Raw genomic sequence first — 12,331 nt, forward strand, 5'->3', positions numbered from 1 at the left:
AGTAGTACAATTGCCTTGGAAAAGTGCTTAGAGTATTAGAAATAGACTAATCGTCTACTCCGTAATAATAAGGTTTAAAACAATTGAGATAATGCGTGCTATGTAATTTGTAATTAATGAGTTCGGATATAACAAAGATATTTTCATACCTCTGTAATTTCAAGAGAAATTAATGTTTAAAATTCGGCGTGTTGATTGATTAGTATCAATTAAGAATGAAAAGTTTTTCATGGAAAAGACCTTTCACTACCTTTCAAGTACATAATGTCCTCATAAAAGAAAGAAATTATTGCTAGCTAAGACAAATTAATCCTAATTCCCCTAATTTCAACTGTGGATTGACCCATTAGCCAAAAGGGATTGAAATCAAAAAGGCATTTTCTCGCAATTTATTAATTTAGCTAAGGCTTCAAATTTGTCAAAGTGCATGGGCTTGTTTGACAGCTGTAAGTTTAATTTTGAAGACTTTTCCTTACTAACCCTAAATAAAACTATTCTTCGAGGGACAGGAAGTACTTGTCGCCCTATATACATCACCTAACTTTCTAAGTAAATTGGAAAGATAAACATTTAAATGATGCAGGCGTCAATAATAATATTATTGTACATCCGATGTAAAAAAAACAATTGCCCTAAAACGATTCAATCCTAACATAAAGAATAACAGTAACAATATTACCCTTTATTGGTTCGGACTCGTACATACTTTGGTCATGGCCACGTCGATAAAAGAACAGGAGAGTTGGATCACAAGAAGAGTTTTTCCAGATTACAAGTATAACAAGACAATGATAGGCTGGCTGATAGCTTTTCAAATTCAGTTCAATCTCACCATCTCCTGGAAATGCAGGGGATTATCGTGCTAATCACAAGAAAACAGTTAAACAGTTAAGTGTAAAGACCATAGCAACATTCCTGATTTTGAAACTTTCAATTGCCATATTCAGTTATTCACTAATCAGTACTACTGCAAGAAGATGATTCACAGCCGGCTGTAAAGAGTCTGAATCTTAAACATAAAGGCAGTTAAATACAAGCGGAAATAAAACTACAAGTCTACAACTACTGAACTTTGATTTAAAAAGCACCAAGGTAGGGCAGAGGGTCAATTGTAAAAAGTTTTACTCTCAGTTTTACTCTCACGACTGAGACTTTCTATTGAATTCTATAACTTTCATACTTAAAATACAGCAGAAGGGGGCTTACAAAACAGCTGAAAGCATCTAATCCTTGCAATGAGAGTTAGACCACAGCTAATTTTGCCTCTTTTTGAAAAGAAAAAAAAAAACAGTAATCCAAAAAATCCAATTCCCTATCCGCTGATACTAGAAATTTCCTTCTTGGAAGCCTTTTGCAGGGGCAAAAAAACAGGAGCCTTCTCCGAGCAACGATGTTAAGAAGTACTCCGCATGACAAAAGAAACCATTACAATAGCTTCTCCGTGCAAGAGGGGTGGGGTGGGGGTGAAATATCAAAGACGGTTAATCACAAGAAGACAAGGCAATAAGCCTGAGTAAAAGAGTCATGAACTTTAAACTAGATAATAGCTAATAACACTGATTTAGAATACCCAATTGCCATTCCGCTGATCATCACTATTAAAACAAGATGATATACAGCAACCAGTCACGATCAGAAGTTAAATAGCAAGGCAAAAGCACAAGTGGAGATAAAGCTACAACATACACAATACCTGAAAGCTGTAAAGACCATTATATTCTCAAAATGCAACTTTAATTTCTAGAATATGGTTAGCCTTTTCTTCATAGCAGCTTGCTATGGAACCAAGGACTGAGTGTTATCATGAGCTTCTGTTTCAAGATCGGGAAGGTTAGAGCTAACTGAAAATTTCAGCCATCTTTTTTTCTCTATATACTTGAGAGCAGGATGCATCACCAGCCCAATTGCCACAGCTATGAGGCTCACAACCATGACTTTAACAGATGCAAGAGCAAGAACCACACATATCAATATGGTTGGAGGAATACATATCAGTATAGCTCCAGCCGTCCCAAAGGGAATCTTGTAAGGTCGAGCGACAGTTGGTTGTTTTATGCGCAGCACCACAAATGCTATAAATTCCAATATCATTCCAAAGCAGTACAAGAAATTTTCAGCAGCCACTATCTCCTCAAAGCTCAACCAAGATAGCAAAATTACACCCGATGCTGAGAACAGTATGCCAAGTAAAGGGGTCCCATAACGAGATCTCTTTGCAAATATCTCAGGAAGCATGCCTCGCTCTGCCATCCCTAAAAGCTGGAATGAATCACTGCTCATTTCAGCAACAAACATCCCCATGTTAGACATTGCAGCAGCGCCCTGAATCCACCAACATAACCACGTTCCACCAATAATTTTGGCAATGTCAGCAAAATAACCATCAGACCACTGACTCTGGTCAAGAGGAATCGCCCCAGTGCCAGCTAAGAGAGGGAAGAAATAGGCAGCCACAACAAAGATTAGGGCATAAGACAAAGCCTTAGGAAGAGTCTTCCTTGGGTTCTCCACCTCACCTGCAAGTGTACTTACTGAATCCCAGTAGTTCAGATTCCAGAAGAGAGTGTTCAAATACAAACCCCAGTTGACATTATGAAGATCAACTACTAGCCATCTCGAAGGCTCCACTCTTGGGATCGATAATAATCCCATGACAATAAAAGGAAGAATGGACACCACACCCAAAAGAACAGCAACCCACCCAACAATAGTCATACCCCTATAGTTCAAGAAAGTGAGGGCACTAGTCAAAACGAGCACTGCAATCGTCCTTGGATAGCCATGACCAATTATAGGAACTACTGCCTTGAAGTAATCAAGAAACAAAACAGGATATAATGCATTATCAATAACACCACTAAGCCACTTCATCCAACCTTGCTGGAAACCCCAGAAGTCCCCTAAAGCAGCTGAAACCCAAACCACATAACCACCATTTTCAGGGAACATCGTTCCCATTTCCGCCGTTATTAAAGCCTCAGGCACACTCCATATGAAGGGGAAAACTAAGAATCCTGCAAGAGCTAACAAAGGTCCTGCTGCTCCAACACTATCCTCCACCCCAAACGGACCGCCCGAAACCTCATAGAAGATGAGGAAAATAAGAGGCAGTAGCGAAATCTTTCGAGATTTCTCAGCCCTAGGTGAAGGTAGATCTTCATCAATACCAGAATATCTTACCCCATTGTGTTCCCCCATCTCAATGGAAGTTTGCCTATTGCTACCTGTATGCCTAAGTTTCTGCACATTCAATAACAAAAATTCCAGCATATTTACCAATAGGTTTCAACAGAAACTACAAAAACTATAAATTATTTGCTCCCAATTGAAGGAAACTAAAAAAAAATCAGTACATGCCCACTAAAATTAGCTATTCAATATGATTGAAATCAAAGCAATACAATTAATTTTTCAAATAAAGAAACAAAATCAATGAATTCAATCACCAAAAATTACAACATATTTAAACTAATTCACACAAACCCAGATACAGAAAGTCACCCAATTACGAAAAAATGGGCAAAACCCAACAAATTTCCTATTGAAAAACATAGTTTGAGCTAGTAACACCCATAAATATGCCAAATTAACGACATTAACAGAGACCCAGATAAAGAAATTCACCTAATTTCAACAATCACGACCCAAATTTACATCAAACTCAGTTTTCCAGCAAATTGTAAAGATGATTGAATCGAAAAAAAGGAACTTTAACGAGAGAATAAAAGGTTAAAGAAACGAACCATGAGAAAGAAAAATTGATCCCATCTGAAAATATTAATAAAATCAGTGACGTAAAACCCCACTTCATCGATGACTATCTATTTCGATGATCCACGTTTTACAGGACAAAATTATAAATTGTAGAGAGAGAAACAATAGAGAGAAAGAGAAGGAGAAGGAGAAGACGAATTAAGTTGTAAGTATCGACGCATTAATCACACGAGAGTAGTGAAGAAATGTTTTCTTGTTCTTGTAACGTCACTTTCTTCATTTTGTACGTTAAAGTTTTGAACTTCACTCTTCTGCTTCAGATTTTGATGGATTTTTTTCCTGTACATCGTACTTTCTTTTTATGGTAATTGTGAATTTGTGATTATCTAGACTTTGTTTGGCAATCGGTCGTTAAAGTGTTGCCACTCCCATTCCATAGCATTAAGTTTCAAAACTCAATTCTTTTTGTATGGTTAAAGTATTAATCTAAAATGATTGTCCGTGGCTTATGGAGTAGAATAAGTATGGAAAAACTATTATCCGTGTGAGGTTTTTCCGTATGTTCTCATAGACCGGTTATCTGTAAATCTTGATTAATAAAGCAGTAATATTTTTTTAAAAAAAATGATAAAAGAAATTACCTTTGAAAACTTATTGTATTTTTTTTTTTAAATTCTTCCCTGTATCATTACTTAAGGATCATCTCATTTGTAAAAGCATGAGTAGGGTTGGGGCTGCGCATGCGTAATAAGACCAAAAAGGACCCAATAGAAGCACTTAATGGTTTTATGGTCCATTTAATGTTTCACAAAGTTGCAGCCTTAAGTCTTTCTCGAAACTTTTGTGGGCCTTTATTGGGCCACTTGTACAACACTTAACACTTACCAACCCGCAAATCTTGGACCAATATTACTATTTCACTATTTGTACTACTTTTTAGATTTAGTTCCTATTATCTTTTCCATATTGATCAAGATGATAATTTATTTTTAAGGATTGAGTTTTGGGTGATTCCATTGCCACATACTCTAGACTCTCTAATCAGTATATGTTTGTCAGTAATCTTTATGTAAGTTTCATAATATAGAAAGCATCTAATTTCCACTAAAATTAAGCTAAGATATACATTTAAGAAAAAATAAACAGAAAAAATCCAAGGAAAATGCGGATCAACATGTAAAAATCAACCAAATTTCGCTTTTTTTTTTTTTAAAAAAAAAGGAAAATTCTTTACCAGGAGAAACCTCAAGCTATTGCAAGAATTCAAAGAGAGATGCCAAATCTTCCTGAAAATACATTCCTATCTGCTAATAAATTAGGTGATATAAATGTTTTACGGAGTATAATTTAACACAACATATCCAAGATCATTCAATAATTACTCGTGTCTTTCCGTCCACTATCTTAATCTAAGATTTGAAGCTGATGCCTTTTGTAGTTACATCTAGTCATATTTATCTTTGGCATGTTACTCTTGGAGATTATGAAGGGTTTTCGCTAGGGTCTTAAGTTATCCTTACCTAGTTACTTATTAATTATAGACAATTTGTAAAAAAAAACGGGAGTTTATATGCTTTATGTGTACATTTCCTTGTCTTTTTATTTTTTCTTTTATTTTTAAGTAATATTTGTTTATTCATGAATGAGAAAGTCGGGATTTAGTATCGCTTTTTAAGTGTTAAAAGAAGGATAAAATGATATAGTGTGATTAAAGGATAAATAGCATCATGCGAAAAATAGATGCATTTGTTTTTCTTCTTTTTGGTCCCACTACATTCTTCATAATGATATTCCACTATAATGAAATATTTTACAAAAAGGAAGAATTCTCGTGTGTTAATTAGTTGAATTTCATGTAAAATTCACAATAAAAGTGATAAAAGAGAACCCATGCTAAACTAAATATCAAATCAAAAAGCATGATTTTGCTAAAAGATGTTCCAATTTTTCTCCACAGTATAATTACTAATTGAGATAATGTTAACATAACTACTAATAAAATTTCATTATGACGGTTTTATATACTACAAGCGTGCGTTTTGTGGGCTCCTTTTAGAAAATAATAAATTAATCAAATTATTTCTTCTAAACTGTTACATTCCTTTTCCATACTACTAGTGATGGAAGAAAAACCAATCAACAAACCAATAGTAGTGACAACATATCTTACATGAAATGCAACTGAAACACTTGCAAAAACTGCACATATTTTGGCCAAAATGAACCATTACACACTGGCACACTACATACACACAAACACGATACACTAGTAGACTAGTAGTACACCCAAAGCACGTTTTCATTAATAGTTGTTTCGTGTACGATTTGTTAATGATGAACATTAGAGACTATGGAAGAATATCGATTGATCGATGTAGTATACATTTTGTATGGGAGAAATCCTTGATCATATATTGTTATAAGATTAGAATAAACTCTCAATTAATTTGGTTTTAATCTATTGCAAACATTTCTCAAATTTTGTAAATGATATTCATAACATAACCTACCATAAATGTGCATAACATAACCTACGATAAATGAATAAGCTATTAATATGCATACAAATCTTCATTTAATATAAATTAGAAATTTGACAAAATAATCACGGTATCTATCCATTATATGGTATGAAGTTTGTGACAATGAGACTAGTGTAGATAATTATGAATATACAAACTTCTAATGCTATATAGAGCAAAATAACTTAAACAGTAACAATGTAATAGAAAGAAAAAGAAAATTGATAAAGATATATAGCATCATAAATTCAGTAAAAAAGAAATCATCATAAATTTGAAAAACTGATGCATGTATTTTTCTTAAAGAGAAAGAATGTAAGAAACCTACAAGAACTAACCTCATCATTAACGACGTGGTTGGGATTAGTCGAAGGTGTAATAACAACACTTGCTACTACTTTCACTTCTTGTCGTTGATCACTTGTTTCTTTGCTACACGCTACTTCTGTAGGACCTTGCATCATCTACCGCGATCACACAATCTAACTATGCAAAGCCATGAACCAAAATAATGTCACGACATGAGATCAAATCTAGCTTATCCAGTCACATGATCAATGATCATATAAAGTAATATATTACGAAGTGTACTTAACTAAAAAAAACACTAATATGATAAGGAGAAAGAGCTTACTGGACTAAAACCTCTCGCTAGTCAACCCACCCTAGAGGAGGTTTGATGATCCTAATAAGACGGGAAGGAGGAAGTATGAACGAATAAAACTTGCGAATTTTTATACATAAGTAGATGATATAATATGTGGATGTTTAAAATATGGAGTGGAGATATTTTGGAAGGTACTTATTAAGTTAAAGCAAGATTAGTGAGGAAAGAGAGAAGAAGAAAGAGTGTGTTGTGTGTGGAAGAGAGAATCCTTATATGGGGGCTAGAAAGATAGTATGAGATGATAAGAGTTGACGTTTTTGACTCATTAAAAAAAAAGAAAAAAAAAATTATTTCTATGTACTTGTCAAGTTGTCATTTTCTTTATTGTGGCCTTGCGCTTGGGTAGTAGGTGCACGCATGACATAATTTGTAACCAAAAAATAAGTTGTAAGAGTTTTATACTTTTGTGTCATGATTTAGGATGACTTATGACAGTAAGGAACGCATGACTAAATCTGTATAAAAAATTTCTTTTGGAAAATTTAAAAAGTGGTTAGAATATATATCATGATTTAGCATGATTTTTTTTATAAAAAATTTGATAAAGAGAGCTATAAGGGTTGCGATGCAGAATAGTGAAAGGAATTTGATTTCAAGTCTTGGGTATTACTACCTAAACTTTAATTAATTAAGTTAATTGACATCCACATAAATTATCATGAACCAAATACCATGTAACTATATAAGTTATATATAACAAATGAAGTAGTACTTTGTGTATCAAAAAAATGCAACTATAAATTTATTTCAAAAGTGTACAATATATAATGTGATTTTGAAGAGAGGAGGATGATAAATTACAGATAATCTATATAACAACTTAATTTTGTCTTCATAGAAACATCCCTAGATTTTTATTTTTAATTTTTGGTATTCATCGATCTTTAGTTTAGTGAATAGTTTGATTTGGTTTTGTATTGTTAGTGGCCAACAAATCATGCATGCCTATCTATATTTTCTACTTGTAACATAAATATATTAAAGAATTCGTATGTGGAATAATTCAACTCATGAGATGAGAACATATACAGAAGTAAATAGTTTGGGCAAATATTGTTGTTATTAATCATAATTAAATATAGGATCAAATGATAATTAAGACTAATTCTTTGCAATTTTTCCATTCAATTCTAAAAACTATAAGAGAGAAAGTGCATATAGACCCACCTAAATTCTAATCAATGTATGTAACTCGTTTATTAATAAGCTAAGACTTTATTTCCTCTCTAATTATGTATTCCACTATTCATGTTGCAAACTCAGCATTTGTTTTTATTTGCTTAACTTTTGATGAGCTTAAGGATTAAAATGTGCAGGGTACAATCAGTGCTAATATCATAAACTATAAACTCAATTGAATTTTATTATTATTGTATGTCTTCTACTTCAAGTTACTATATCACATAGTTATATATTGTCTTATATTGTGAACCGGCCTCTATGATTGGTTAATACTTCGTAGAAGATTTTTTTAAAATAAATAAATAAATGAAAGGTATAAGAAGTTTAATGATCTTCTTTTATTATTAAGGGATGACCAAAAGTCAATAAATAAATATATATATATATATATATATATATATATAAATAAGAAGTTGAAAAGAAGATTTATAAAGAATGTTGGTTTCATACGACCATAAGCCATGAGCTACTTGTAAAGATTGTGTATAGAAATATTTGGTCATAACAATTAAGTTCACACATAAATATATAAAAAATTATTGTATGAATGAATTAACTTACCATGTTTTATAATTTATTACTCGTATATGATAATACGATGTACTTTTTAGAACATAATTTTCACAAATTTATAATAATATAAGGGTTGATCGTATGTTGTCATTATTTGATGTTTCAATCAAAGAATTTGTATTTTACGTATTTGATTGACCTTTGAACTTTCAGAGGTCATGAAATGGGTCTAGACAACCCAATAAAAGAGAAGAAAGTTCGATTCATGCACTTACTTGCATTGTGTCGGGGAGATATGAAAATTCAAGATTAATAATCTCATTTTAAAGCCTAAAAAAGATTTAAATAAAAATATATCAAAGTATACCAATATTATAACTTTATAAGCCTCCAACACAACATAGGATGATTTTAACATCAATAAAGGATGTCTACAACCCAGTCATTACTGATACTCATGAGGAAGATATCGATATGTTGCTTAGGCAACTTGATATTCCAGAGCTAAAGGAAGAGGATAAAAGCTGGCTCGATAAGGAGTTCACTGAAGGGGAAATTAAACAGGCAATGTTCAAGATGCACTGTTCTAAATCTCCTGGCCCCGATGGGTTTACCGTGGATTTCTTTAAGACCTACTTGCATGAAGTAGGGCAACTGGTGATTGATAGTGTAAAATAGTTCCTGAGAACAGGAAATATGCTCAAAGAGTGGAACCAATCTTTACTGGGTTTAATTCCGAAGGTTAAGACCCCGGAGCTGGAAAACCAATTTAGACCAATTAGTTTATGCAACACGATCTACAAGTGCATATCCAAATGCTTGGTTAATAGGCTCAAGCCGGTTCTCCCAAGCCTCATTTCGGAGAATCAGCATGCTTTTATTCCAGGAAGGTATATGGAAGACAACATTTTGTTGAGTCATGAACTTATGCATCTTATTAATTCGAGGAAGGGCTCCTATTTTTTACGGCCATCAAGATTGATATGTCAAAAGCGTATGATAGAGTGGATTGGCCTTTTCTCCTGAAAGTCCTGCAAGCATTTGGTTTCTCTAAACACTGGATACGAATGATATCACAGTGTGTTTCAACGGTGATTTTCAAAACCATCATTAATAGGAAAGCTTCTAATCATTTTGTTCCACAATGTGGTCTGAGATAAGGGGACCCTCTCTCTCCGTACCTATTTATTTTCTGTATGGATATTTTGTCAAGAATGTTATCTTTGGCAGAAGATATCAATATGATTAAGGGTCTGAAAGTCTCACGAAGATCTCCCTCGATATCTCACCTTCTCTTCGCAGATGATGCCATGCTTTTCTTCAAGGCAAACAATGACTCGTGTTTGTGCATTACAGACATCCTTTCTAGGTTTGGGAAAGCTTCTGGTCAACAGTTAAATCTCCAGAAGTCTGTCATAAAGTTCTCACCGGGGGTCGCCCCTGAGGATAAACTGGCTATCAAACAACTTTTCTCTATACCTGAGACTGGGAATATGGGGATTCACCTGGGTGCCCCTATTGATATTAAGGGGAAGAAAAGTTCGTCTTTCCAATTTCTGATTGACAAAGTATCGAAAAAAATCATCTCATGGGCCCCTTTACATCTATCACAAGCGACAAAGTTAATTCTCATTAACATGGTGTTGGTAGGCATGTCTGCGCATGTTATGAAGTGCCTGAAACTCCCCCAGAGCATAGCAAACAAAATTGACTCCCTTATTACTCGATTCTGGTGGGCAGGAAATGGGAATAAGGGTATGCACTGGTGAGTAGAAGTATCATACAACTTCCGAAGAGTATGGGAGGGTTGGGAATCTAGGGGATGTCGACACTTAACGACGCTCTTCTTTTCAAGCTAGCAACAAGGATGCACCTAAATCCACAACTTCTGCTATCAAGAGTTCATAAAGGTTTTCAACCATGCAGTATATGCCATATTACTAATCCTTATAGACGACAAGGGAATCCTTCAATGGGGAGGTCAAGCATTCATAAAGTTGCCCAATCCTTCAAGAAGGGCTTTGTGTGGAAAGTGGGAAATGGAGAGAGTATTAGGGCTATTAGCATGCCGTGGGTTAAAGGGGAGACCCCTCTAGTTAAGGAAGGTTGTACTCTGAGGGACGCTTTGAATTGGAGAGTAAGTGATTTCATTGACAGTGATACTTTAACTTGGAAGGCAGGAAAGATAAAGGATTTTTTTGATTGGGATAGTGCGAAAGCAATCATGGAAATGGAGCTTCCGCACACTCCTGAAGAGGATTTCCTCTTTTGGATTTATCACCCCTCCGGCAAATACACAGTTAAAACTGGGTATTACTTTCTTTCAAAGGATGGGGGAATGGAAAGCACTGCGTCCTTGAATAGGGAGCTAGAGTTCGTAAAGCTAGTCTGGAGAATGGATATTCAACCGAAGTGGAAAGTTTTCCTGTGGAAGTTGTTTCATGATGGAGTTGCGATCAAAGGTAATCTAGCTAGAAGAGGGGTACAAGTTGAAGCTGGCTGTGACTACTGCGGGTTGGCTCTGGAAGATAGCCAACATTTGTTTAGATTCTATTCTCTGGCAAAGGAAGTATGGGAGAATAGCCCCGTAACTATTTGCCCTGACAGGCCTGAATCCTCTTCTTCCTTGAGGGGATGGATTCATCACTATATCATGCTCTTTAATAGCGAGGATGGAAAGAATAGTACCCGAAGTGCTTTGTTCATAGCATCACTATGGAGTATATGAAAAATGAGAAATGCAACATGCTTTAATGGAGCCACGGGGACATGTAGTCTGGTTTTGGAGTTCATAAAGCTTGCAATGGAGGATCATGAGACCTTCAGACAACAAATAAGTCCGACTAATGAGAGGGAGGTTGCCAGCAAGGGTAACCTTCTTGTTCCCCCGGGTTTCAACCATGTGCAGCTAGGAAAGGCAAAGCTTGGTTTTAACAAATTTATAGTGGAGGCTGATGGATCATGGGATAATAAAACAATGAGAGCAGGGGTAGGCTGGGCAGTTAAGAATAATATATAAGGTGTTTCCAGGGAAGAGGGGGGGATTATGGTACTACAGCGTCAGTCATTCAGTGTGAGGCCTGGGCTTGTCTTGAAGCTTTGAAGTGGGCTTGGGCTAAAGGAAAACAAGGAATTCTTCTCTTATCTGACTCCATCTCTCTTCTAAATAATTTACAAGAAAACCAAGGAAAGGAGATCTCCATTAATTGGCTGCTAAAGGAGCTACGGATAGTTGGAGCGGCGTTTCAAAGATGCACAATTTTAAAAGTTGATAGAGATCAGGTTCAACGAGCTAACGACATTGCTAGGAAATGTCGGATAGGTTTCCCTTATTTGTTGTAGTTTTTCTTTGTTCCTTTGCAATTGTAAAAAAAAAAAAAAAAAAAAAAAAAAAAAAAAAAAAAAAAAAAACATAGGAAATGGTGTCATGCATCAACCCAACATCAAATATACAATTGGCCACCACAAATCTCAATTAGGTATACTTTTAAGTCAATTCATCAATATTAAATATATAGAATCTCTTAGAGTTATTATTATAAATTTAATATTAATAGCTACTGGAATTTAAAACTTTAGTAGCAACTGAGTTGAAATGTACAGAATTTTGGATTTTGACCACAATTGCATTACAACTATTTTTTGAACTGCCTATTGCCCATTTAAGGGAATCAATATCATCTCCTTATCTTCCCATTAACATAACATCTTTGAATATTGTTAGGCCTATCTA

The 12,331-nt window shown here is 34.7% G+C and overlaps 1 protein-coding gene across 4 annotated transcripts; it reads right to left on the minus strand.

Moving 5' to 3' along the window:
• Positions 1–1,510: 1,510 nt before the first annotated feature.
• Positions 1,511–7,212, minus strand: LOC110732681 (probable polyamine transporter At1g31830). Of its 4 annotated transcripts, none has more exons than XM_021912653.1 (3): positions 6,871–7,212; positions 6,575–6,718; positions 1,511–3,240 (listed from the first exon to the last, which is right to left on the minus strand). In XM_021912653.1, the coding sequence occupies exons 2-3, from the start codon at positions 6,698–6,700 to the stop codon at positions 1,777–1,779; spliced, it is 1,590 nt and encodes a 529-aa protein (XP_021768345.1). In that variant the 5' UTR covers positions 6,701–6,718; positions 6,871–7,212; the 3' UTR covers positions 1,511–1,776. The 4 variants fall into 4 exon arrangements, with proteins under 4 accessions (XP_021768345.1, XP_021768344.1, XP_021768346.1 ...); XM_021912652.1 differs by having other exon boundaries at positions 6,575–6,722; positions 6,871–7,211; XM_021912654.1 differs by lacking the exons at positions 6,575–6,718; positions 6,871–7,212 and adding an exon at positions 3,744–4,148.
• Between the last annotated feature and the right edge of the window lie 5,119 nt (positions 7,213–12,331).

This window comes from Chenopodium quinoa, unplaced genomic scaffold (genome assembly GCF_001683475.1).
Source record: "Chenopodium quinoa cultivar QQ74 unplaced genomic scaffold, ASM168347v1, whole genome shotgun sequence".
Classification (NCBI taxonomy): Eukaryota; Viridiplantae; Streptophyta; class Magnoliopsida; order Caryophyllales; family Amaranthaceae; genus Chenopodium; species Chenopodium quinoa.